The sequence below is a fragment of the Trachurus trachurus genome (genome assembly GCF_905171665.1).
Source record: "Trachurus trachurus genome assembly, chromosome: 18".
Taxonomy (NCBI): Eukaryota; Metazoa; Chordata; class Actinopteri; order Carangiformes; family Carangidae; genus Trachurus; species Trachurus trachurus.
The window spans coordinates 13395165-13421461 of NC_139909.1; the positions used below are offsets into that span (position 1 = coordinate 13395165).

Consider the following 26297-nt stretch of genomic DNA (forward strand, 5'->3'; position numbering starts at 1 on the left):
GGAAAGTGTCGTGGGAACGGGCACCTGTAGTGTGTGTGTGTGTGTGTGTGTGTGTGGTAACTAGACAGTGTTTTAGCCTCTTTCATAGTGTTGTAGTCAAGACAACATACTGTAACCCAACACCGAGTCAAGACCATTACCATTACCAAACCATTACTGCATTCAGTACCAGTGCTCGTAATAATCATGTGGCTTGATATTTACATTATTCCTAAAAAAAAAAGATAATTTTACAAAATCTAGACCATAATGTAAAGAGTTGCTTTCGATTTAACCGCCTTTGAAATACTATGACCTGGACAAATGAGAATATGCACCGAAAAGAAAGAAAGGTTTTGATTGAACAGAATAACACAGCACATAACCTGCTGAAGTCTCCTCTCACTGTTGACACTGGTGCAACTAAGTTTTTCAGATGGTTACACAAGCAGATACTTTAGTAGAACAGTTTTAATTATCTTAAAGGGATAGTTCAACATTTTGGCAAAATGGCCCATTCCCATAATCCCTATAGTCGTAGCAGTAGGTTTGTTACCTTTATTTGTCGGTGCAAGCTATTTTTAGAACGGCGGAGCAGAGCCGTGAGCTGCTCAGAGCTACACAACGGAGGAACTTGACCTCGAGAGCGTTTTGGAGTTGTTGGATTGTGTATTTGATGAGTTTGATGAGGGAATCCAAGAAATCGCCTCCGTAGCGTACCTCTGAACAGCTCACGGCTCTGCTCCGCCGTTCTAAAAATAGCTTGCACCGACAATTAAAAGGTAACGAACCTTCTTCTATGACATTTGCGGTTAAAAAGAAGATATCACTGCAGCTGTGGTCTTGACTGAGTCGAGTCCAGCTCGACTGAGACATGTGGTCTTGAGACCGGTCTCGAGTGCTACAACACTACTCTTTCAACAAAAACAGTTTTGCGTTTTACCATCTTGTTATTTACTGTTTTTATTCACTCTGACTGCTCAAAGTGTCTTAAAATCCCACTGTACTTAAACTGCACTCAAAGCTCGTGTCCAACTGGTGAAAGTAATGGAGGATTTAGTGGCTTAAAGAGCCTGATGTGTCTCTCCGGAGAGACCAACGGATGCAAGAGCTGCGAGCCGAGTGTTTTAAAGTTCACACAAGAAGAGCACAATTTTCTTTCTGTGTCCTGTTTTTTTTTTTTTTTGCAGCATAAACTATTGATTCTGATCAAAGATTTACGAGTCCCTGTCCAGCTGGCGAACCATCACCAGGATGCGCCGGCACTTCAAAGAGGCCCCGATTAATCCGATTTGACCGCGTAAAATCAAATTAAACGTCATCAGCGTCCTCTCTCGGTCGCGTCCTGCTTCACTATTTTTTTTTGCTTTTGCTTTTTTTTTACACACTCACGCCAGCATTTTGTCATGTCTTTATCGATGCATCTGTTTCCAGTTGACAGCCGTTGCGAGACAAACCCACTGTATGAATTAGTTTCAGCTCTCGTCGTGATTTATTATGTGAAGTCGCTGCCAGAGAAGTGATCCCTTCAAAGTTTTGCCTTCATTCGTTGCAGATAATTGGCCCCGATAGTCACCGATGATTAGATTCAGTTTGCTCCCAAGCAGCGTAAACAAACGGCACCACATACAGGTAATTTCTCAATAAAACCACTCATTGAATTACCAAGTGAATATGATTTGATTTAGTGGTTTTAAACTCAGATCCATCAATCTCTTCGCTCCACTAAACTCAAAGAGTGAATCATGGTTTTTATGTTGCCCATTGTCAGCCTGGGCTCGGCCCCCGAAGCCTCCTGCAGAGATAAGTGGGTGGAGACAGAAGATGGATTGATGATCGTAAGGCGTCCGCTTGAAATGAGGCGCAGGAAAAACTCTTGATTTTCTTTTTCGACTTGCTGCCATATTCTGGAGCTTTTGACCAGATCACATGGTCGTCACCTGCAGATGAAGATGATATTTCACACAGGAGAGGGAAGCTGAAGAGCTGAAGAAGCCAGGAAGCAGGGGAGGGATGTCTCAATCCCATCCAACATTTATTTTATTCTCCTCTAGTTTGAAAGTGAATCGCTCTGTTTTTGTAAACATAATCTGTATCAGGAGGTGACGGCTGAGCGATGATTATGGTTGGGGCGCTCAGCAGGAAACCATTAGGAAGCTTTTTTTCAATAATCAGCTCATTTCTCTTTCAAGTTTGTAAGTATTTTCCCTGCAAACAACAAAAAAAAGTCACAAATTCTAAGATGACGGGTCCATAAATGTGAACATTTGCTGCTTTTGTCTGTTTTCTATCACTACAAATAAAATAAAAAATTAAACATATTCGGTTTTATTGGACCAGATAAGCCATTTAAAAGACATTTTTTTAAACTTTCAGTATTTGTCAGTATCGATTGTTGATGAACATGATCATCCGATACACTACGGACAGCTTATTTTTGTTTGTTTGTTTGAACATAGTGTTTATTGGATTTTTCCATATTGAAGACAAGTATTTGAGTAACACATTGTGAACATATTTTTCCACCCAAGCCCCCGTCTTGCTCCCATTTCCCATTACTGGTATATTTATCTATAGAAATATAATTAAATACAAATTAAAGTACAATAAGATCATAACATAAAATACCATTAGGAAGCTTTTTTCAATAATCAGCTCATTTCTCTTTCAAGTTTGTAAGTATTTTCCCTGCAAACAACAAAAAAAAGTCACAAATTCTAAGATGACGGGTCCATAAATGTGAACATTTGCTGCTTTTGTCTGTTTTCTATCACTATATTTGGTTTTATTGGACCAGATAAGACATTTTTTTAAACTTTCAGTATTGATTGTTAATGAACATGATCATCTGATATGATTTTTCAGATTTTTTTTTTTAACATGGTGTTTATTGGATTTTTCCATATTAAAGACAAGTATTTGAGTAACACATTCTATTTTTCAACCCAAGCCTCCCTCTCGCCCCCATTTCCCATTACTGGTATGTTTATATACTTAAATACAAATTAGTACAATAAGATCATAACATAAAATAGGCAGATAAATAATAGAATAACACAAATGAAGAAAAATACATAGATCTCTGGGGCATTTTTCCATCCTTACATCGCAGACCCTCGGGGGTTGGTGGGTGGGAGGTCGGGGGTTATGATGTCATCTCGAGGCCGTTCTTGACTCACCGTCTCCGTCGGCGCGTCACGGCTCGTTCCTCGGCCACATGATCTCTGTGAGAGTGAAGACGAGAGAGGAAGAGCATCTTCATGAGTGTGTGGGTGTTTTGCATATGGGTCCAGTTTTTTTTTTGTTTTGTTTTTGCATGTGGGTGGCTGACTGACATGATCTCTGTGTCACTGAATTAACTTTTCGACGTGTGTGTGTGTGTTTGTGTGTGGCTGGACTTGATTAAGTGTGTGTGTTGGGGAATGTGAGTGCATTGTTGCTGCTTCGTAATGACTCAGTGTATTCCTGAGCTCAGTTCCTGTGGCTGAGTCTCTTCACATGAGGCTCGAGTTACCGACCTGCTCGTGGCTTCTGCATTCTCACACTTCAAATACCAACACACACACATGCACATAAGTTGTATTTTCACACAGTGCACTTGTCTTCCTCTTTGCAACTTGTTTGACTTTAATGTTTATCTCTCTGGTGCTGCTTTGCTTTTGTTTTGTTTTTGTTTTTGTCTCTCTTGGTCTTCCCTACTTCACCTCAGTTGCTTCTTTCTCGTATCACCGCTGCTGTTCCCAGGCCTGCCATTGTCTCGGTGCACATTACAAAGCAGCAGAAACATTTCGATGTGGTAATAGGCCGACTCGAGGTGTCGTCCTACACCCTCAAGTGTCAAATCTCATTTCTGCGGTGCTTTTCTGAGTGAGTGTGTGTGTGTGTGTGTGTGGGTGTGTGTGTTTAAAAGAAAGCACAAAAAAGAGAAGCATGCAAAGAGATGACGTGTGTGTGTGTGCATTTCTCCCGAGGGCTTGACCAAGCGAGCAAATATTTAGCAGCAAGCACTGCCTTTTTGTGTCTGTGTGTGTGTGTGTGTGTTTGTGTCAAGCAATGCAATCCTATCTGTTCTGCAGTGTTGCCTCTCTGCCCTGTTGGCCTCACCTGAGGTTATAAGGTGGAGGTTCCCACAGCTTCAGTCGCAACCGCTCGTCTCCGCCGCTGCTCATGTAACACGGAGCGCTCTCGCCAAACATCCACCATAAAGTTTCTTAAACTGCTGTGTTCAAGATAATTTAGCCATTAACAAAAAAGTCGTCTGATCAGGTCGTTTCATTAATCATTGCAAGGACAACCGGCTTCTGGCTTATGTTAGTAAAGCTGTTGGGGTTCTGTTGCAACCAAAGTTACAATGCATAGATATTTTTTAACAGTTTTTAACAGCAAATGCAACATGAAGGAACTTAAATTAAACCAGATAATGTTTTCTGTTAAAGACATAGTTCAACATTTTGGCAAATTGGCCCATTGCCATAATCCCTATAGTTTTAGGAGTAGGTTTGTTACCTTTAATTGTGGGTGCAAGCTGTTTTTAGATTATTATTAATGCAAAACCGCTGATGCGCATTCTCAGTGAATGTGCAGGTCACAACTTTTCCATGAGAGAGTTTTTGAGTTGTGGCATTGTGTATTTGATGAGTTTGATGAGGGAAACCAAGAAATCCCATGAGCCTCCGTAGCGTAGCTCTGAGCAGCTCGCGGCTCTGCTCCGCCGTTCTAAAAATAGCTTGCACCGACAATTAAAGGTAACGAACCTACTGCTAAAACTACAGGGATTATGGCGCAGTAGGTCAAGCAGGCGCCCCATGTGTTGAGACTATAGTCCTCGTGCAGGTGGCCCCGGTTCGAATCCCGCATCGGATGGCCCTTTCCTGCGTTTCATTCCCCCTCTGTCTGCCTCCCCATTTCCTGTCTCTCTCGACTGTCCTATCAAATAAAGGCATGAAAAGCCAAAAAATATACTTAAAAAAAAAAAACTATAGGGATTATGGCAATGGGCCAATTTGCCAAAATGTTGAACTATCCCTTTAACAACATAAGAAAATCTTTCGGTTTGTGTATAAATGTCACCTCTGAACATAATAATAATAAAGCCACCATGGCAACTGGATAATTTTATTTCAAAGAAACAAGGTTAATACTATTGATCCAACACACAGTTATTCGTATCACCATAATAAGTTTGATGATATTTAGCCTTGTTTAAAAGGAAAAATCAGTTCAATTCAGACGACAGTAATGTTTTTTGGCCACTTGGGGGCAGTGCATCAAGTCGTCAACAGGACATTACCATGTCAACACCTTGTAAAGTTGTTAGCAAGTGGTTAGCTACTTTCCCATCCAATAAACATGGAGCAACAATATCCATCAACAATGTGATTTTTTACCCGACAAATGTTCACAACGTTCCCCAAATAAATTCTCGTTCCATCTTCCACATTGTCGGCAGAAATTTGATTCACTTAAATAATTGGTTATTTGAGCTCTCTAACATTTCTCGACAAGCCAAGGTGATCCAACAAGAAAAACTGGAACTTCCACATTTAAAAACAAAGTGTCTTAACAAATCAATCTCTTCCCTTGGCCACATCTAACTAGTAATCAAATAGTTTGAACCCTCCCTGAACCCGGCATTTTAAGAGGAAGGTCAGGAGACAAGGGGTAGTGGTATCTGAAACTTCATGAGGAACTTTTAGAAGATATAAAACACTGGTCTGAACTTGTTGTAGAGGTGAACAGCGTGATTGAATCCAGAGAGGTAGGAAATGGAAAGAAAACGTCTACAAGGCCAACGTACACTCTGGGAGTAATCTAACGTATATCAGTCCCACATGAATTTAAAATCTCTGTGGTGGTTTTGGGTCGACCCCAGAAATATATGGTACTGGGCTCCAGAGTGCCAGATGCTGAGATCAGACCACCCCTCTGCGACGATGACTATCAGCGGCCCCCCGCCCCTCCTCTACACCACACACCAGAAAAATATAAAATAAAATGGATCTGTGGTTGTAATCAGATTGTTCTCCGTCCAGCTCGTTGTTCCACTGTCAAAGGAGTCGGTCGAAGTTTTTAACTCTCTGGACGTTTGAAACTTTTTCTTGAGGTCACCGAGTGTGACGGAGCCAATTTATGTCCCCGAGCTCCAATATAATACTCTCAAAACCAGGACTTACTGTAACTTTGTGGAGCGCTTGCCAGACGTTTAACACACTCAACCACATCCATTCTTTCCCTGACGCTTTCATCTCAGCCTCTCATGGTCCTTAAATGTTGACTTGTTTTTCCAGCAGCAGCCGATCCAAGTTAAAAAGTTGGCTTTTAAGAAAATGCTACCCAGTCTTGTTTATGTTTTTTATATTTCATTGTACATTCGGTTTAGTATCACAGTTGTTTAATGCCAGTCTTTTATACATCTGTCACATTTCAGTATTTTCCCTCTGACTGATAGTCGGCCCCTAAGAGCTGCAACAAAATAACTTCATCATCATTCGTCATCAGGCGTGATACTGATATGATTCAACTGATGGTTGCTTTGTCTGGAACTGGTAACGCCAATACTATTTTTATGGCATAGAATTAAATGCTTCAACATGTGCATTAGTCAAACCTCAGGTCTGTCTGATTGAACCCAACGAAGACAGGTGAGGTCAACCAACGCCTTCTGTTCTTGTTCTAAGGACTTTATATGGAGATAGAGACAGTGAGCGATTGATAGGAAAGTTGGGGAGAGGGAGGGGTTGACATGCAGCAAAGGATCATAGGTTGGATTCAAACCCAGTACGCAGTGGTAAGGACTGAAGTGATACAATATATATATTAAAAACAATATTTAAGCACTTTAAGGAGGTTCTAAGGAGGTACCATGTGTTTGATTTGATCCTTGTCAGTAGTTGGAAAGTACATTTACTCGACTTAACACAACACAAATACAAACGCTTCACTTTAAATAGATAAATAAAAGATAAATATTGCTATGTTAATACCTCAACTGCACTTTAGTTCAGACTTACACTCAGACTACTTTATTGTCCATTGAACCTAAATAAATTGGAAAATTGTATTTGGCACTGGCATGGGTTACCAAACATACATACATAATACAAAAATTACGTAAAGAAATTCAGTGCATCATGGTCATCATAAAAGATATTAGGTGCTCTGAAATGAGCATAAGTGCTATAAGCAGAGCAAGTTATATAAATGTATTTAGTTCTAGCTTCAACCTTTGTACTCTTAAAAAGTTAAAACATTTCAGGTGTGTGTATGTGTTCACAGGAAGTCATAATAAAAACAATAAAGTTGTGGAATGGAGCAGAGATTATATAGTATTTTACTACCTTACAGTAAACTGTTAAAAAGAACACATAAATCTAACATAGACATACCGTGCAACACATAAATTACTGAACATTTCCTAACATTTATTTTCATTTTACTTTCATAATGATAAACTACATAAAATATAATGAAAATTGTATTAATAATGCAGCTTTGGATATTGAGCCCCACTTTTTGTCTCCTGTTCAGGGTTCATCGTGTCCTGTTTTATTTTGAAGTTCCACATCTTGTCTTCCTGTGTTTTCCCTCCTGTGATTACCTCGTGGGTCTCACCTGTGTTTGATTGCACCACCTGTGTCTTGTCCCATCATTAGGTATTTAGTGTTTCAGTGTGTGTGTTTCTCTTTGCCCTTTGTTGGATCGTCTGCGTTCGAGCTCGATGTGACCTCAGTGTTCCTGCATGTTCTTTGTGTCGCTGTCTTTAGTTTTTTTCCATTAATAAAATAAACCGTTTTAATTTCTATGGCGCCATTTGGGTCCGGTCACTCCAAATTCTGACAACTATATTATGTATGTTTGTATTATGTTTACATCAATGCATCAACGACAGTGCTTATTCTTTTTCCTATAATTATACATTCTTTCACAATGGTATTTTATTTCACATTTTCTTTTTATTGAATTTTTCTAGTGCAGTATTTCTTGACTGTGGCGCAGCTACTGAATACAAGACCAAGAGGACTGCAGTCGCCCAACCTGTGCTGTAAGTAAATCATGTTTCTGTACTTTCAGTTTTTCTTTTAAATATTTAAAAACAGAGCTGGCAGGTTTACAAGAAATATAACCAAATGCCACAGCTGAACTCTGTTACATAATAAAAATCAAAAGTTCTTGCTGGGCGTTTGGCCTTGATGATGTGATATGAAGGAGATGTGATAACATCTTGACCAAATATAATGTACATTTTTACAGAACACAGAAACATCTGTGCAGTGTTTGGACTGTTGGAAAGATGTTGATATATCTTTTATATTCAACACCTGTATTAACTTTGCGCATAGTGAACCATAAATATTCCATATTCCAGTTTTCATTCACTTTCATGTTACAATATTTTCACTTCATGAGCTGAAACAACACGGTTCGGTATGAGCTTTAAAAGTGCATCTGTATTCATTCAAAGATCCACGTAAAGACCCTGCATACCTCCAATGTTAGGTCAGTTATTCTGCATGATTAGATCTCTCTTTGGGTTGGATTTGGCCAGAGCTTAACCGGGCATTATGTGAGGTGAGCACTGAGCAGGCATGATGTCCTTACAGGAATCATTATTAATATAAATGATTCGTCTCACTCGATGTGCAGCCAAATCTAACAGGGGAGTTCAGGAAATCTCTGTTATGTCCTGTTTACAGGAGGTTTAACCAGCTGCAGTGATTAAAAGCACCTGTGTGGGTTTATCAGGTGTGTGCAGGATGGTTTTAAGTGTAATATTTACATTTTTTAAGTGTCATTTTCCTATATTGCATACAGAAATGGCTTGTTTATTAATGAGACTTTTTAAAGGAGCTATTGTATTTTATTTTATGTTTTCCTGTTGCTACTTAGCCGCCAGTCCCATCATTGTGTTACATACACCCTTTGAACAGCGCCGCTTCTTCAGGGCAGACTGGTCGCCACAGTGACTCGGTATCGGAAAATGACAAGACAGACCAGGGCTAGCTCCTAACTAGCATGCTAACTTTGTTGCGTTCATCTTTGTAGATGGCTCTTGGCGAGTAAACGGATGAAGTTTGATGCTCAACTTTACTGTTTCTTCTAGTCTGATAGCGGCTAATGCTAACATTAGCTATGTAGCTTTTTTAAGTAGCCTATATAGAACAACTATCTGGGCATCTGGCTAGACAAGGACCTTAATTTTAAACGTCACATCTACTTGTCAAAAAAGCTCAGATTCATAGCGAGTTCGGGCTGCTGTCAAAACATGGCGGTGCAAAATGGCGACACTGTTTAAAGAAAGACCCTTGCTATATGTAGCTATATGTAAAAGAATAATTATATGGCTACGAAAACCAAACAAATTTTATTTTATAGTGATTATACACTTATACAAATATATCCATTGGTAGTATATTCAGATTATGCCAATAAACCTTACCAATTAGCCTTTTACACACTAGACCTTTAATACAACTCAAAGTGAATGAAGAAGAGACGTCTGAGACTTTAAATTAAGAACCACAAGGCAAATGTGTCATTTTGTCAACAAAAGTGTGACAACAGTAAAATTTATTAAGTCAGCAAAAAAAAAAAAAAAGATTCATAGTGAGTTTTTTTTAATACAGATTTAAAATATGCTTTTCTATTGTTGCCCGTAAGCGTCTCGTTACTAGTCTGTTTTTATCACTTGACTATGGCAACACTATAGGATTGCCTACCTGACCACCCTAGCCAAACTTGATGCTGTAGCCTACAGTACCATAGGTTCCCCATTGATATTTCCTGCCTCACTCCTCTACTGTATCGCATATGGTTGTATCTTTAGTCTAAACACTGTTTAACTGTGTTGAGTTTACTCAGGCTTTCGGTTACAAAAACAACCAATGGACTTAATTCATAACAGAATTGGGCACGCCTGTCACTCATATAATGCGCTGCGCCACTGTGACCAATCCCCTCGACTACTGTGGCGCTGCGCTGCCCTCGCCACGTTCTCCACATCCATCAAATATTTTAACACACCCCGTATTCATACTTAAAATAACCACCGGTTGAAGCACGGACAAAAATTTTAATTATACTTGATTTGTTCCAATGTGGCCTCAAAGTCTACAGTGCATTGCATATTTTTCATATTTTTGACTCAGGTTTTTTTTCCTCCAAACTTTCCGTAACGTAGCCCAGATTGCTATCGCAGTGTTATAACCTCGAGTTGAGTTTATTTTCATACCTGACACCATGCTGCAGAAAATTTACATGTGCCCCACATATTGATCCCATTCCCAGGCTGGACGTTATTGGGCCTTTCCTAAAACACCCTGCAGATGTGGTGTGGTTTTTAGTAACCGGCAGTCCAGTTGATATTTAGTAGTGGTTTATTGTACTTGTCGTTGATTTATTGAGGCTGTGTGGCTGGTTAACTGCAGCCCGGCGCAGCTACAGTATATCTCAAATCCAAGCCTCCGACACCACCTGAACAAAAGTCTCCATCGCATTCATCCAACTCATCTGATGTTTTCAGAAAATTCCCTCACAGCTTCTCCCTTTCATCAGACAGGTGAGGTGATTTAAAGTCTCGGAGCGGGTGTCTCCGATGCTCTGTAGTGAGAGAATTTTAATCTTATTCTTTTCACGCACCTCTTAAAATAACATCATACTGTAAAGCTCAGATGTTCCTCTTCTTGTAGTGTGTTTCCACTTTTCCAGTGTACCAATTTAATCTCAAGAGGTAATGCCAATACTGATATTGAGCTTTTATTGTATTGTTTAAACCTGTATTAATTGCTTTTTCTTAAATTACAACTTTAAGCCCAGCACAACAAGCTCTAAACATAAAAACAGATCATTGCTACAGTATCATCATCATTATTTGATATGGTCAGTGTGTTGGCAACAAATGCATATTAGCATACACTCAAAAAAAAGAAAAACAAATCATAATGTGATTATTTTTGACATTTAGACTGGCTGAATTTTCCATTTTTGCTTTTTATGTACTGACAAAGCACATTGTCTATATATCATATTAATATTATATTACACTTGGCCAAATTGCGACTTCAATAATACTTCGATTTATTATTCAGCCCAAACTTTTGGCTCATTTCACAACTGGTGATGTTTGTTTTCTAAAAAAATACCTCCAACTAAAAACTTTTTGGCATCTCTAGTCTGTACCAACATTTCCAACCAAAGATCAGCAATCAGCTCACAAAGGTCGATTTATTAGTGTAGCTCTTCTCCTCGTATCACCTCCTGTGTGCTGATAGTGTTGTTTTGAGTAGTTATTTTCTCACCGTGATCACATGAAGCTCCTCCGCAGATTGACGACTCACTGTTTCTCTTGGACCGGGGTCAGCATCCTGTCACCGGAAATGGACGTTTTACTGAGGGGAATATCTGACGTGAATTGTTCTATTCCTGACTTTATGGGATTGACGGATTGATGGATGGATGGATGGATCCGTGCGGTCTCATCCATCAGTAATAGGAGTTTGGGGCGGGGACCACATTGAAACGGCGGTGGCATTTCATTTCTAGGTGTGTGAAAAGGCATCGTCTCCCAGGCACACGGCTTTTCCATGTTCTCATTCTCCACGGGCCGTTTCCTTCAGCTTCCTCTGTGTACCAAGGAGAGCTGCTTTAAAGACCTTATCAAAGGCTTAATAATGTTTGTTGCATTGTTTAGGTGCCCTGCAAGGTATTCTGACAGCACCACTCCCACCGACTCTGAAATTCCCAACTTCCAATGGCCGGTAGTCGGGGCAGCAGGGTTGAAACAGTGGTATTGTTCTTCTAAAAAAGCGCGTGTGTGTCAGGTTGAGCGCTTGTCTGGCCCCACTTAGTCTCTTCAGGATGTTTTGGGCTTTCACTGTGTGTCTGCGTGCATGCATGAGTGTGAGTGTGTGTGTGTGAGTTTGCTTTCCAGCTTTATAAAAACTCATTTCCTGGCTGGCTCTTAGGAAAACAGAGAGTATGCTGGGTAATAATACAGGAGACGAGGGGAGAAAACGGCAGCGCTGTTGATATGAAGGGTGTGTGGCAGCGCCATGATGGATGTGTTGCGTTGATATGTGTGTGTAGTGTGTGTGTATGTGTGTGAGAAAAGGAGACGGAGGGAAAGCGGGTGCAGTATGAGGAGAATGCTGATATGGAGATACAGTAACTGTTGTGTGGAGGTGACTGAGGCCTTTGTATGTGTGTGTGTCAGGAAGGGCGGCGCTGTATTGAGGGGGGGCAGGTTAAAAAAACCAATAGGTCTTTTGTTAACACTCCTATGAAAACACAGCGGGTCAGAGAAAAGTAGATAAAGCGTTAAATATGAGCAGCGGCCTCCATTAATCAGCATTCAGTGTTGGTCCGCGTCCTTTAAATAAAGTTTCATACAGCAGCTGATCGTCGCCTGTGATTGTGATGCTGCGCTAATTGTGTTAAAACAACCACATGCACCGACTATAAATAGATGAATTGTGAGTCTTTGTTAAGATGTTGTTGGAGTTTATTATACACAGCACATCTTCACAAAGAGATTATCATTTCCTTAAAGTGCGATCAGTGGTTTTTAATTAAGTCAAATTACAGCAAGTTTTCATGTCGTCTAAACGTTAACAAGTGAATATTTCATAGTATTTCTCAATTACAGTCCATCCTGACTGTGTGAACCTTCAAGATGGAGAGTTACAAAATAAGTTGCTTTAGATAAAAACATCTGTTTAATGAGTGAATGTAAAAATGTTGTAACATCCAAAGTAGCGCTGTTCCAAGTTGGTGCGATAATAACATGATAATTCAAATTCCTTTTAACGCCACTATCTTTTTTTTAATGAGTGATCAATGCAGACTCTGTTATGTTGACCTTTCACCCACAACTTGAATCAGCTCCTATCTCAGTCTAAACTGTCTCTGCATATTTCTTAACTCATTGAGTGCCAGCCCTTTTATAAAATGGTCAGTGCCATGTGCCAGCGTTTCGGGGCATTTTGAGTAATATTTTAAGACCAAGAGAATATTTTGTATTATGACTCTGAAAACACAAAATAGCTCAAAGGAAAGAGGAGACTCTCTATTTAACTAGGGAAAAACCATTTGTTTGTACCTTGTTCCATTCTTAATTTATCTTAAGTTGAATAGAGCCTGGTTGCACCAAAAAGACCACTTTTTTTCTAGAAAGCTGAGAAAAATGCATTTTTGTGAAAGAGAGTCTCTCAAGACAAACAGTGATTTATCCGTTTTAATTTTGGCTTCAGAAACATGTAAGACATCTGAAAATTTCATTTCACATGTTTTTTCATTGTACAAAAAAAAAAAAAAACAACTAAAATACAACAAGTAGGAGTCCTACTATGCAGAGTGATGCCTGCTCTCCTACTCCTCCTGCAGTTGCTGCCCCCTCACCCTCTCCTAACCCCCTCCTCCCCCCTCCCCTCACCCCCTCTCTGCCCCTCCCCTCTCCTACTTCTCCTCCTGCTGCTTCCCCTCGTCTCTGAAGGAGGGAGGGAGACGTCATGGCGTCTTCAGCCTCTCTGCTGGACGCGGCCGCGGCAGCGACGCACCGCGCTGATCTCTCGGTTCGTCGTCACGTCGGTTAGACAGCAACTGGTGAAACTGACTCCGCGATCCGCTTTCGCTTCGGCATTTCGGTGCTGATCATCTAGATCAGTTTACCTTTCCTGCCTCCTCCGATCACTTCATGCTGGAGCTATGCTAATAGCATCCGTGGCTAAGCTTTCCTCCAGCTCCACGTTACACTTGTTCCAGGCTCTGCCCGTCGTTTTCCTCTAGAAATAGAAACTCTTCCCAACTTTTTTATCTCTGTACCGATCGCACTCGTCTTCTCCTTCCTCTTCACTTCTTGCTCTGATCTACAGTCTTCTTCGTTCTACACATCCCAAAAGCCCCAAAATTACTCACAGTGTGCGCAACAGCGTCCCCATTTACCAGCCGCAGAAAACTGCATTTGACGTATATATACGTCAATGGCACTCAAGCGTTGGATTTTGATTGACGTATATATACGTCAATGGCACTCAATGAGTTAATGCCAAATACAGTGAGACGATATCTGTCATTTGTTCATGTGCAATAAAGTTACATTTGCGTAAACTATAAAGCAACATTTCAACATTATGTAGCAGTTGAAGGATATCTCTTTAAGGTCCATTTAGAACAAATTAATGTGTGATTCATTTAGATAAATGATTTTATTTAAGCCCTACACACGCCCCTAATCCAACATGTTCAAATGTTGTTGTTTTTTGCATGAAGTGTTGGATCTAGATGTGAAGATGTCAACTCCTCGGAGCTTATTATTCTTCTGCTTTGTAGTCCCTGGAAAAATCACAATTTATTATCTGGCAGAAACAAATCTCCTCCTTTCTGACGTCGTACTTAAACAAAATAAAGCAGCAGAGGCCTGAACATTCAAAACACATTAAACTGTTGCAGAGCTGACGAGTTGTCAGAGACGTCCTGTGACTTTTTATTTTTCCTCTTTCAAAGACAAACTTCTGTATTTTGCTTTTAGAAAGTCTTTTTTTATTATAACTATTTTGTTTTAAATGAATTAAAAGAAAGAATCTGACAGTGATAACAGACCAACTCGGAATAAAAACTACTCTCCGAAAAGCTCAAAGATCGAGTAACTGATCGCCTACCTCAGTAGTTGTAAATACCGTAAATACTTGGATGGAAACGCCAGAAATTCGAAAAAAGGCAGTAAATTTGCAAAAAAGTTTTTACGCTTGGAGGGGGTGGATTTGTCAGCGTATCGATAAAAGGAAAATGCGACTTTTTGTTATGGAAACAGGTTTTGCGAATTGAGCCAGAGTTTGTGGGTGAAGAGCAGCTGGATGACGACGTTCCCAAACAAATGGAGAACGAGGTTCCCAGTTCCCCACTGTCTTTCTGTGTAAATATCTCATGTTACAACATTAAAACCTGCAGCTTATATTCAAGTGCGGCCTATGTATGTATTTTCTTTTAAAATTTAGCTGGTGCGGCTTAGGTGCACTCAACATCATGGACAATTTACCGTACTTTCTGGACTATTGAGTGTCAGCTGAGTGTCAACTATTGTCAGGGACACATTCACACTCTCTTATGACGTAATCTCACGGCGCACTCCTCCTCTCCCAATAATCGCAAAACACTAATGAATGGAAATGGGCACAAATTCATATTTGCTTTTTGCGCATTTTCACAAAATCCACTCTTAAAGGGACAACAAGGAGTTTCTCCATCGGCAGAACGAAAAATTCTGCGCCAATAAAAAAGTCTTATATTAATGTGGATGAATCTATGTTGCCCACACTTGTTAATGTGCCCATTTCCGATAAATATATCGTTTTATGTCTGTCGTTATTTTGTTATTATTAGTGGTGGCGGAAATGCTGGGTGAGCCGACCAGCGTTTTTTACTTTCGGTTTTGTGGCGAGTCATGAGAATAACGCAGCTGAATCGCCGTTTATGGTCGGAACTACGACGGTATCTGATCGTCTTTGAACCTCTGACTTTAATTCTTGATGAATGAAAACATGAGTCTGTCTTGCGCTGGTCAAAGAATTTCACGGTGCGCACGGAGGCTCATCTCCTCGTTGTCCCTTTTAAATTTGATACATTTGGATGGAAACCCAGTTGGTGGTTACTGGATCACTTTAGTTTCTGTGCTGGTGATGTCACACTGGTCGACTCTTATCTGTTGTCCCACCAAGGTCACAGCGTTCACAATGTGACGGAAACAATGGGGATTTCAAGAACCTCCCTCCTTCCTGTTTCATCTCCCACTGACCTCTAACACTGTGCCTCTACTTCCAGTCTCCTGTCTCATCCACTGTCTTTCCCACTGGGTTCAGGCCATGTTGTAAAAAATCTAATTTATTAGACATAATGACGTCCACTCCCCCTCCCTCCTCCCTCCTCCCTCATGCCACACACATGCTTTCCTCGTTCCACATTACATTTAATTCGTCTCGGACTCTGACGGCATCATGTGTGGATCTACATGTTGTCCGTCCGTCGGCCTGCGCCCGAGGACATCGGAGCGCTTGGATTACACACATTCTTAACCCGTCTGTGCACGGAGAAGTGTAAGTGAACATTCCCGCGTACACACTGTCCCTTTTGTCATGGGAGTCATGAGGGAGTTTGCGTGACTTCTGCTTCGTCTAAGCGACGCTCTCGCCTTTTTATTTTGATGTTTTTCTTGGCTCTGTAGTGAGATGATGGCCGTGATGGAAACAAGCCCCCCTCTTCTCCTCCTCCTCCTCCTCCTCCTCCTCCTCCTCCTCCTCCTCCTCCTCCTCCATCGTTGTACATTAGAAGTCGTCGTAATTGTTTTTCTCTTCTTCATGTGGCTTTCACTTCAGCCCTCCAGTCTGGGAGGGATTTTCATGGTTCTGGTTGATGCTAATACCCACTCAGACATCAGCAAGACATTAAGTTAAGCCGGAGCTTATGTAAACTGAATGTGGAGCTCAGATGTTGCTGCAGTTTTTGTCTCATATGCAACCGTGTCAACACAACTGTCCTTGCTTAACCCTGACGCTCCGTAGTACGGATCGACACTGGAAATCGTTTATTTATGGAGCAGGGAAGACGTGAAGCAGGGAAGACACGAAGCAGGTCGACCGTCGGTTTCACGATCGGCCTCCAAAAAAACAGAGCATCACTCATTTTAACAGCCTCGTTTGACTTTTTTATTAAAGGCCAACAAACCGCTAAATACCGATGCCCAGCTACATCATATACATTGATGATGTATTGGCAACAGGTGTCTCCGAGGCAAAGGGCCACCGGCTTAATTTATGTCTCTCAACTGTCACAGCGATGTACGTTTTGAGTGCATCCAATGGAAACCATACATCAGCTCCTGCTGCTTTTCATTTTGAGTTGTAGTTTTTTCCTACAAAATAGTTCAAACTGAGATTTATTTCACCTCATCCTCGCTGTTTTTCTGCTTATTTATTGTTTTTTTATGGAGATTATTCCAACATAAATTGAATAAATCCAATGTCTGACAAGTATTAATAATAATATTCCCTAATGCAAACCTGGATCCAGTCCTTCTCTTTAACTCTACGTGTGTTTATTTGACCTGCTGCCTCCACGTTGAGGTGCAGCAGTTATGCAGTTTCCACTCCTGTATGCACATGAAACTGGATGAGGACTGAAATATTCTGTCATAAGCACTTACTGTGACTTCAGTTTGCCCAGGATCAGTATTACCAGGAGACCCCTTCACCCCCCCAAAAAAAGGGAAAGCAATGAATACACATTGTGCAATTTGTACTGGAATTTTTACTCGACAAATTACAGACACCGTAGATCCACATGGGGTCAAAGTCATCGACAGTCTCACAGCAATTATTGCCAGTAACTATACGTCCCTGGGTAGTAAAATTCCTGCATGGCTGTGGCATAAAAACGCAGACCAAAGGTGAGCGTCTCACCTCCTAACCGGGCAAATTGATTAAAAGCACCTTCTGTTGTTATAAAAGCTTGAGGGAACAGTTGCAGCGAAAGTTGAAAACCCAACACGAGTTGAGCCGGCGTCTGTGGTTGATTGCAGCTGCCCTCCCAAATGAGTAGATTAGATTTAGAGTTGTTTTAGAGCAACTATTAGTCAGTCAGATTCTGATGTTTTTATGGAGGGGTGGAAAAGAAAATGCCAAAATTTCCCCTGGTTCAGTTTAATTTAGAAAAAGTGGCCGTGTCAGCAGTAAAAGTTGCTCTTTGAAATGTATCATTTTACAACCTCCCAGTTACAGAGGAGTAAAACAAGCACTTAGCCTATATCTGTCAAACTTAAAGGTCCAGTATTTACACTTCTCCACTGTTTTATTTGAAGCTTTGATTTGTTTGAGGAGATATATTTCACGTTTTAAAGAGAGAAAAACGTCTTTGTGTAGTTTTACAGCTCTTCTCTCAAGCTTCTCTCCACAGCTATTAACTGTGTTGCAGAGCTCTGGATGTCTCTTCTAGTGATACACACAGCACAGGGTGGTTTGTCCAAATGACGACTAAAGGTAAATTAAAATAAGAAATTGAAATAAATAAATAAAAATCATTAAAATGATGCAGTGATACAATATTGATTAGCTTGTAGCTTGCTAGCACTACAATGAACAATGAGGCTAACAAGCTACACATTTGTTGGTAATAGGACAGTGGCTGGATAGTTGTGACATCACAAAGTTCAGGAAGTCAGGTGAAACACCAAACTAACGAGTAGTATAGCTTACTGAATTAATCATGATTTTTAGTATTAATAGGTGTTCATAAACATCTATTAACAAACTCATTAATGCAGCACAACCTAAATAAATGTTCATCTGGAGAGTTTTTCAATTCTTTACTGACACTTTATAAATGATCTTGTGACTGACATCTCCTAAATAACTGGTTTATAAATGCTGAACCCATCATTTATTAGGTATGAAAATACAATTACTAAACACATTATAGATTATCTTATTCATCTAGGGTTAAACATTTATGAATTAATCTTTAGTGCTTGAATAATGCTCAATAGTGTGTTATAAAGTCTATACTGTGACATATTCTGCTGGATTTTAAATAAATGACTCTACACCAACGTCCATCTGACAACAGGCACTTTTATTTGAGCACAAAATAACACAAAGGCACGTCATCTTAAAAAAGCACAAGGCAAATCAACAAGAGAGGGAGGATTTATACAGTATACTGGACAATATCTACATTCATAGACAGTGTTTGAAAAGAGCGCTGCATATTTGAGGCGGGGGACAAAAGTAAAATAAAGCACAAAGATCTGGAAAAAGTAAGAGCTGTGCTTCAAATTAAGTTGTGATGAGAAAATAAATTAAGTGAATTGGGTGACCATCACTCGTTTGCCTGGAGCTGCTCATTCTCCAATGAGACCAATGTAAAAGAAAACAGCAGCAAATTAAGCCTTGATGTGCACATCTGTCTACTCTTATTGTATTTCTATTGGTTTTACATTGTCCAACAATCCCCTCAATTACAGTCCTCTAATGTGTGGACCATTTGCATGTCCGCACCTTTTCAAGTGGGATTTCTTATTTATTCTTGCGGCTTTGGTTTGGAGGTCAAAGTTCAAATCCTTTAAAAGTGGAGCAGAGCTGTCCAGTTAAGTCGATGTCAAGTTTTCTGAAATGGAAACTTCTGGAGTCTGGATGTCATTTAGTCGCTTTTAGCTGCTGCATTTGAGAAGTTTAACAAATGTGATTATCCAGCTACAAACACTGTGTTTCATTGTGTGTCGTTCAGATAAAAAATTAGAAACAGGGATGGCCGTATAGTCAGAGGAACAATGGCAGTAAACTGGGCTCCAAGACTCGATGTGTTGCTCCACTATCCCAGCGCCAGCAACATGATGTCACAGGGGACGATTTCAAAACAAGCATAAATTTTATTTAACCAGCCATAAGATTTTTTTCTTCTTCTCAAAGGCAATTATCTCATACGCTGCAGATGTTTTTTGTTGGGGCTGATGTGGAAGCTTGAGAAACGGTTTCGTTTGCACCTGGAGGAGCCGCAGAACCGTGAAGAACATCGGCTAATGGGCAACAAAACCAAACAGGAAGCGCGATGGCATGACCGAAACTAACTCAGACAAGGAGAAAGTCTCTGCCTTTGACTCGTCAGCATTGAAATTAAGAACATGAAGCACTCTGGACACATTTTAGCGATCTTCCCATTGTTTTGTTCTCTCTACGTAATTTTAGTTAGGCTGTGTGCTTGATGTTTTCTCACTTTCCGACGTACCTCCACCTATAAGATGTTTGAACATGCAAATATCCTTGATTCTTCGAATATGTTTGTTGCATAAGTAAACCTACATTGCGCCAAACCAGTGTTAATTAAAGATACTGTGATGATGCTTTTAGAGTTGGACCTTTGTTTTGTCAGTGTGTTGTTTATTTGAGGGAGGTTTTGTGAAGTTTATTATGGCCCAAGGATCCAGTTTGTGGTTTGTCCTCTGGAGCAAAGTATGATGGACAAACCATTGAAGACAAATCTTGTGGTTCCTGCTGCATTTTCAACCAGCGGTGGTATATGGTCAGTGGTGGTGGTGTTGCTTTTGGAGGAACTGGTCTGACAAACCGAAACGAGGCTTGTAATAAAATCTATAATTACGATATTTTCAAGAATGCAGAAAGTAGAATTGGACGAGAGCTCGGCTGGAGGCCGGTCCCGGTGCTGATTTATACGAGGTCTGGATCTCGCAGACCTTTTTTACGCCGACTGCTGAGTATCTTTCTCCAGGACTAAAGGACAAATGATGGATGAGGTGCGTCCCACTTGTGGTCTGGCAGTTTCTCACGCGACCCTACAAACCCTGTAGAAACTGATCTGGACGTTCGAAAGCCACTTTGGTCCAAAACTGCTTTGGGGCATTTCTTCTTTTGTGCGCAAAGCTACATGCAACAAAAACACACACAAGACATAATTACAGACAGAACAGAACGATTCTACACACATATGAAACATGGGCTTCGTTCAATAAAACAAACCCAACTGCCAAGTTCAACAGCGCCGGGCCGCGCTGTGGTGCTTTCTTGTTTGAAAATGTAATTGATTAAATTGACCCTGTGTTGGATTGAGAGCCGACCGCTAACAAAGTGTTGGTTTCAAATGTCAGCACACACACACACACACACACACTCAGTCACATATATAAAACTGCAGACCTATAGGCTGTTTGTCCAGTCAGCTGATCTGGCTTTAATTGCCTAATTAGCTGTTGTCCTTTGAGACGCATAAAATCTTACTTCATCCTCTTGGGCCACGTTGCGGTTTAGTGGTTTGCTTAAAAGAATAAAAAATAAAGTGGTCTGGACCTGCTTCAAAAGGCTGATGCTTTGGTGAGGCGTTTGTATCTTCTCTTTTCACCGACAGACTGAATAAAACCTCTTTTAATTTACGTTCACAGCTTGATTTATTGCTTGTTTCAGGGGCTTTTTGATCTTCCATAAAACTCAAACTCTGCAGGAGTGAAAGTGTCTATTAGAGGAAATTATAATGGAAACAGTTTTTGGGGAAAGTTTTTTTCCATTAGAGCTCGTAACTGAAAATGGACTGTGTTGTTTTCTTGGACCTGGACTGGCTGATCTGGGCTCGACTCTTTGTTTCTAAATGGAGCTGAAAATTGGGCCTTGAACTGGCACCATACTCACTCTGCTGGCAATCCGATGGCAAAGTTCAGTGTTTGTTTCTCAAAAGGCAGCATTTTATTTAGCCGTCACTAGTAATGGAGTTGATTTTAGATGACAGGGCCCCACACTGTGCGAAGCAGGGCTCATGGTTTTCATGTTTTTCTAAGCATAAACAGAGGCATCTAAAGCAGAGTACGCACACATGGCTTATTTATTATCGAACGGAAAAAATAAGCATTGTAAAAGTGCTGAGAGATGAGCAAGCTCGCGCTGCATGGTGCCACAAATGAAATCCATTGAAGCTCCAGAAAACATTTAATTAGCCAACCAGCGGGAGTCTTGAGTTCTGCTTCCTGCAAAGAGACTTAACAAAATGATGTTTGGACTAGATCTCTGCAGAAAAACTACTGCCAGTGATTTAGCAATGACAGTCGGCTAAATGGATCCCAGGAGGAGTGCTGTACTTCTGCTACAGAGAGAGGTCAAAGGTCGGGCATCAGCCGCAGAACAGAAACTGTGGAGCTGCCACCGGGATATGGAAGTCAAATCATGTCAAAAAGAAAAGGTTAAGCAATGCTAAATTTGATATTGAACAAACTTTTCAAAACATTTTTACTAGTAATTCACTGTATCATAGCAAGTCTTAAATGTCGGGAACAATAAAAAATACAATAAAATAAATAATTTACATAAGAAATGAGAATATGTCAGAAAAATATCCCACAATGAAAAACAATGTTTTTCTTTCTGTCCTTTCACATTTATCATATTTGAATCCTTCAGATTTAACTTGTTAAGTGACTACATGACAAATGAAGCTACTTCCTGAAACATAGTGGTTGAAAAACTGTTGAAAAGATGCTTATATTTGCCAAATTTTTTTTAACTTTTCAACAAATTATATATATTTAACCCTTTAAATTCCTGACACCATGCTTCCTTGGATGTCTGTCCTGAGGGATGTTCTCCATGTTCACCACTTCATCATATGTCCACATACACAGAAATATTTCAGATATTTGTTTATTTTCTTCGCAACAATGTGCTACACATGTTCACAGCTACAGAACCGTCCAGTACAAACACTGCTCATAACACATTCAATGCAAAAAGCTGTCCCAGCTGCTCCAGGGATTTATGCTGCTATATCATGGGTGTGTACATTACATTATCACCATCATCATCATCATAATCATCATCATCATCATCATAGTCGCTGGATCTGGTTCAACTGAGCATTTGTTTTGTTTGGAGTGCAAGAAAGAAAGGAAGAAGAAGAAGAAGGAGAAAAAAGTCTGTAAGGTTATTGAAGTGAATCCTGGATAATAAACAGCTTTAGGCTCGAGTTCAGAGAGAGAGCTTGTGTGAGTATGTGTGAGGTTGACGTGGTGCCCTGCAGAAACGTGACCAGGTGCACAGCGCGCCGAGAAAAAAAAGCAGCTAAAACAGCAAACAAATACAAAATGAAATTTGCCTTCAATTTTGTTCTGTGTGCAGAAAAACAAACGGCATGTGTTATTGTGTTTTCACAAGTTCCCTAACAAACCTATAGTGTAGCGTAACCTTGCGTAAGAGTATAAACACAGGTATATGTGAACCACAGTGTCAGAAGGAGAGGCTTAGTCAGGATGTCAGTGTGTTTGAGCGCAGTAATCCTGTTTTCTCAGGGAAAACAAATGATGGTTTCGTACACTAACAAAGAAAGGTGTGTGTCAGTTAGTTTGACCTCGTTTGCTGAATCGTTCGTGTGAACCAAGCCCTTTTTTTTTGGACAGACATGTATTGCACATGCACACACACACACATTCATTCACTCGCTCAAACACACACACACACACTCCCTGAAAACCTCCAGCTGATCACTGACAACTACCAGATGGCAAAGGGAGGCTAGACAGTGCCGATAAATGAGCACACTGGCTGTGACACTGGGTGATGTATGTGTCTGTGGAGCGCAGGCCAGCCTGGACTTAGTGTGATGTGATGTGATGTGTGCAGCTGCTTTTTGTGTATAGGCTACATGTGCACATATGTGTGCGTGACAGAGTTGGGGGGAACAAAAAAAAGTGTGTGTAGGGGTTGAGTCTGTGCTAGTTGGTGCATGGTTTATATCTGCAAACATCCTCTCCTTTCAAAACTATTCTTTATGTGCGTGTTATTATGAAATCTGGTCCGTGTTTTCCTTAAATTCACCTTTTCTGTGTTTGCCCGACAAACTGCTTTACTGAAAGACGATGTTCCAGATCAGCAACATGTGAGCGTGTATCGGCCGTAACTATAGGCTACCATGCATGTATTTTTGTATGTTATCAATGTTGAGGTGACTGGAAGCCCACGCTAAAGTGGTCAAAAGCTGTTTTCTCTTTGTAAAGATACAACCTCGTCATGAGCCTTCAATCATTTTTTTCTTCTTGGCAATGTCTATCAGGTCAAATCATGATAACTATAATGTTAAAACACATCTAATTGGCACTTTGAATGTTTTTAAATATGAAGCTAAGGCTAGGGGAGGGTTAGCGTAGCACAGAAGTATTGAGTTTAGCCTAGTAACTTGCTTAGTTAGCCAGGCAACAAAACATTTTACAAGCTAGCTTTCCCCATGGATGTATTTATCAACAATATTCTTATAACAGATCCATGCTTTCCCCATTGTTTCTAGTCTTACCTAGCTTAGCTTTGCGCATTCGAGACAACTCGGCACTCGGAATCTCCCAGTTGAAAACTCTGATTTTCAAGATGCACCAAATGAATTTCCTGTGTTCCAAAACACAAGTAGGTAATTTGAAACTGTAAATAAATATTGTACGTTTTAATGTATTTTGGCATTTAAAAGGCATTTTAATCGATGCTTTACTGTTTTCCCGAGTTCCAACTTGAGGTGGAATTTGATTGCACTTTTAGTAGGTAGTAGGAGGTCAAAAAATTCTGATTTCCAAGTTGTCTTGAACTCAGCATAACGGCGTGTTCACACCAGGCGCAAGGCGAATTTTTCGCGCGATAAGATTACATACAAAGTCAATGTACAGACGCGAATGGACGCGAATTTGTGCCGGTGGCGCGAATGACGCGAATGGCACAACGCGAATGAAGCGAAATTCGCCCGTTCGCTCGAGTTCAAAATATTTAACTCAAGTGAAATATTCGCGCGAATGCCGTGAGTAAAAACAAATATTCCAGCGGGCAAACTCAAGCGAGTAGAGTGAGTCGAATATTTTACTCGCGCCCGGTGTGAACGCACCGTAAGGCTAGGTGAAGGTTAGCTTTGCATAGCAGCGAGAAACTGCAAGCTAACTTGCTAAATTGCAAAGCTAGGCTAGCTTTTCCCCTTGTTTGTAGTCGTAGCTAGCTTGGCTAACTGTCTCCTGGCTTTAGCTTTATTTACGGACAGATGTGAAGGTTGTGTCAAACTTTTGTAGTTTGAGATACACAAGGCTAACTTTCGGCTCAACGGGCTTATAGCCAACCGAGGTTGAATATATACGGCCAGGTGTTTCAGTGAAGATTCAGTGACTACATTTCAATGTGAAACATGGTCGTTCAAATACAGTTGAAACAACAACAGCCTCATGTAAACATCTTTGCTCCGTGAGTGTTTATGTTAGTGTGACCGGCTGCTTTAATTTCCTCACGTCTTCTGCCATCTCGTTCATCACACGTGTTTTCTGGTTTGTCGCTTAACTGATCCGAGATATAAAACTGAATGCAGCTTCACAGGTTAGACAAGAAAGACAAGATAGATAAAATTCTTTGCATGAAAAAAAAGGGAGAATGTGAAAGAGAGAGAAGAGCATGACAACAACAACAGACTGGTCAGGCTGCATACCACCCTAAGTCCCTCGCTCTCTCTCTTTGCTTTTATCTTCCACTGCTGGGCTCTTTCTTGTAGGAATTTACAAGCTTTTCTCCCGCTTCCTCCTCCTTGTTTTCATTTCTCCTGTCCTTGCAGTCTCTGTTGTTCAAAAGGCACTCTGTGTTGCCCCCTCACAGTCTTATTACTGTACAGTATCCAGTACAAAGAGGCTGCCATTATCCTCCTATCCTTGGCAAAGAAAACCACAGTTCTAGGGTTGCATGTAGATAATCACCTCCGCAATCTCCAAGTGGTTTAAAGTCCGGTCATGGTACATACAAATTACTTTTTTTAAAATCACCAGTTCATTGTCTAAATCTCATTCTCAGACAACACATATGTACAGTACTCTCATGGCACACGCTTATAAAAAGTTATAGTATTCCACAAAACTGTTTTTTTTTTTTTTTTTGGCTTTGGTTTGATCGTTTTGATTTTTCTCCACATTCCTTCCTCACATCTTCGATGCAGAGGATTTGAGTTTTTTATTGTTTGTACATTCTTCGGTCTGCAATCCAAATCTAAGAGTCCGGTTGCTTCCCACAAAAAGGTTGTTGAATGCGAGATACACTGGGATTTATATGGCCTAATTTCTAAAAAATTTCTGGGGGGGGGGTTCTGATCCAACAAGAGGACCTTGAGTGTTTTTCCGTGGCTTGGTTCTCTTTTTGACATCCAAAAGGCAATTTCCCTCCTCAAAAATCAACAGTAAATCAATATCCTCACATTTATTTTCGCATGATTGCACATGTATCTCTGTATATCTTGCTCTTGACGGTTAGGTTTCTCTTAATGGAGAGTAAGGAAAACAAATCCACTCTTTCTTTTCCCCATCAACCCCTCCTCTTGCAGTGTTCATCACTCAGTCGAGGCCTTCAAAAACCCCTCAGTCTTTTCCGTCCTTCAACATATCCGTCCAAGCAAACATTGTGGATCCAAGACCCAGGCCAACATCGCCCAATCCCCCAATCAATGGATATTCAAAAAGGACCCCAGCTCATTGTCCTCAAGCCCACCCGTTTATCCATCCATCGTCCCATCTGTTTGTCCTTTTGTTCTGTCCCTTGCTCTCAGAGGTCCAGGCGGAAGGCGCCAAAGTAGCTGGAGGAATCGTCGGCGTTGACCATGTTGGGGGAAGAGACGGAGACGAAGAGCTCGTCGCCGGCCCTCAGTTCAAACAGTCCTCCCTGGTAGACGGAGTGGAGGGCGTACTCGGCATCTGGAGCCCAACACTTCGTCCCCACGCCCTTCAAGAGCTGAGACACAAGCGAAAAGATGAAGGTAAGAAAAGACTCTTGATGATTTGATGTTTC

At 40.7% G+C, this 26297-nt stretch overlaps 2 protein-coding genes across 2 annotated transcripts in view; one reads left to right on the top strand and one right to left on the bottom strand.

Annotated features, from left to right (window-relative positions):
* clcn5b (chloride channel, voltage-sensitive 5b) overlaps nucleotides 1-25887 on the top strand; it is a 69742-nt gene extending 43855 nt beyond the window's left edge. Inside the window, exon 18 of the mRNA XM_083993244.1 lies at nucleotides 25875-25887. The gene's annotated coding sequence lies outside the window, so the exon portion shown is untranslated. The remainder of the gene's footprint in view (nucleotides 1-25874) is intronic.
* tnfsf10l (TNF superfamily member 10, like) overlaps nucleotides 24414-26297 on the bottom strand; it is a 66536-nt gene continuing 64652 nt past the window's right edge. The window contains exon 7 of the mRNA XM_083993254.1: nucleotides 24414-26240. Within this exon, the coding sequence (XP_083849380.1) occupies nucleotides 26055-26240 (186 nt within the window). The 3' untranslated portion in view covers nucleotides 24414-26054. The remainder of the gene's footprint in view (nucleotides 26241-26297) is intronic.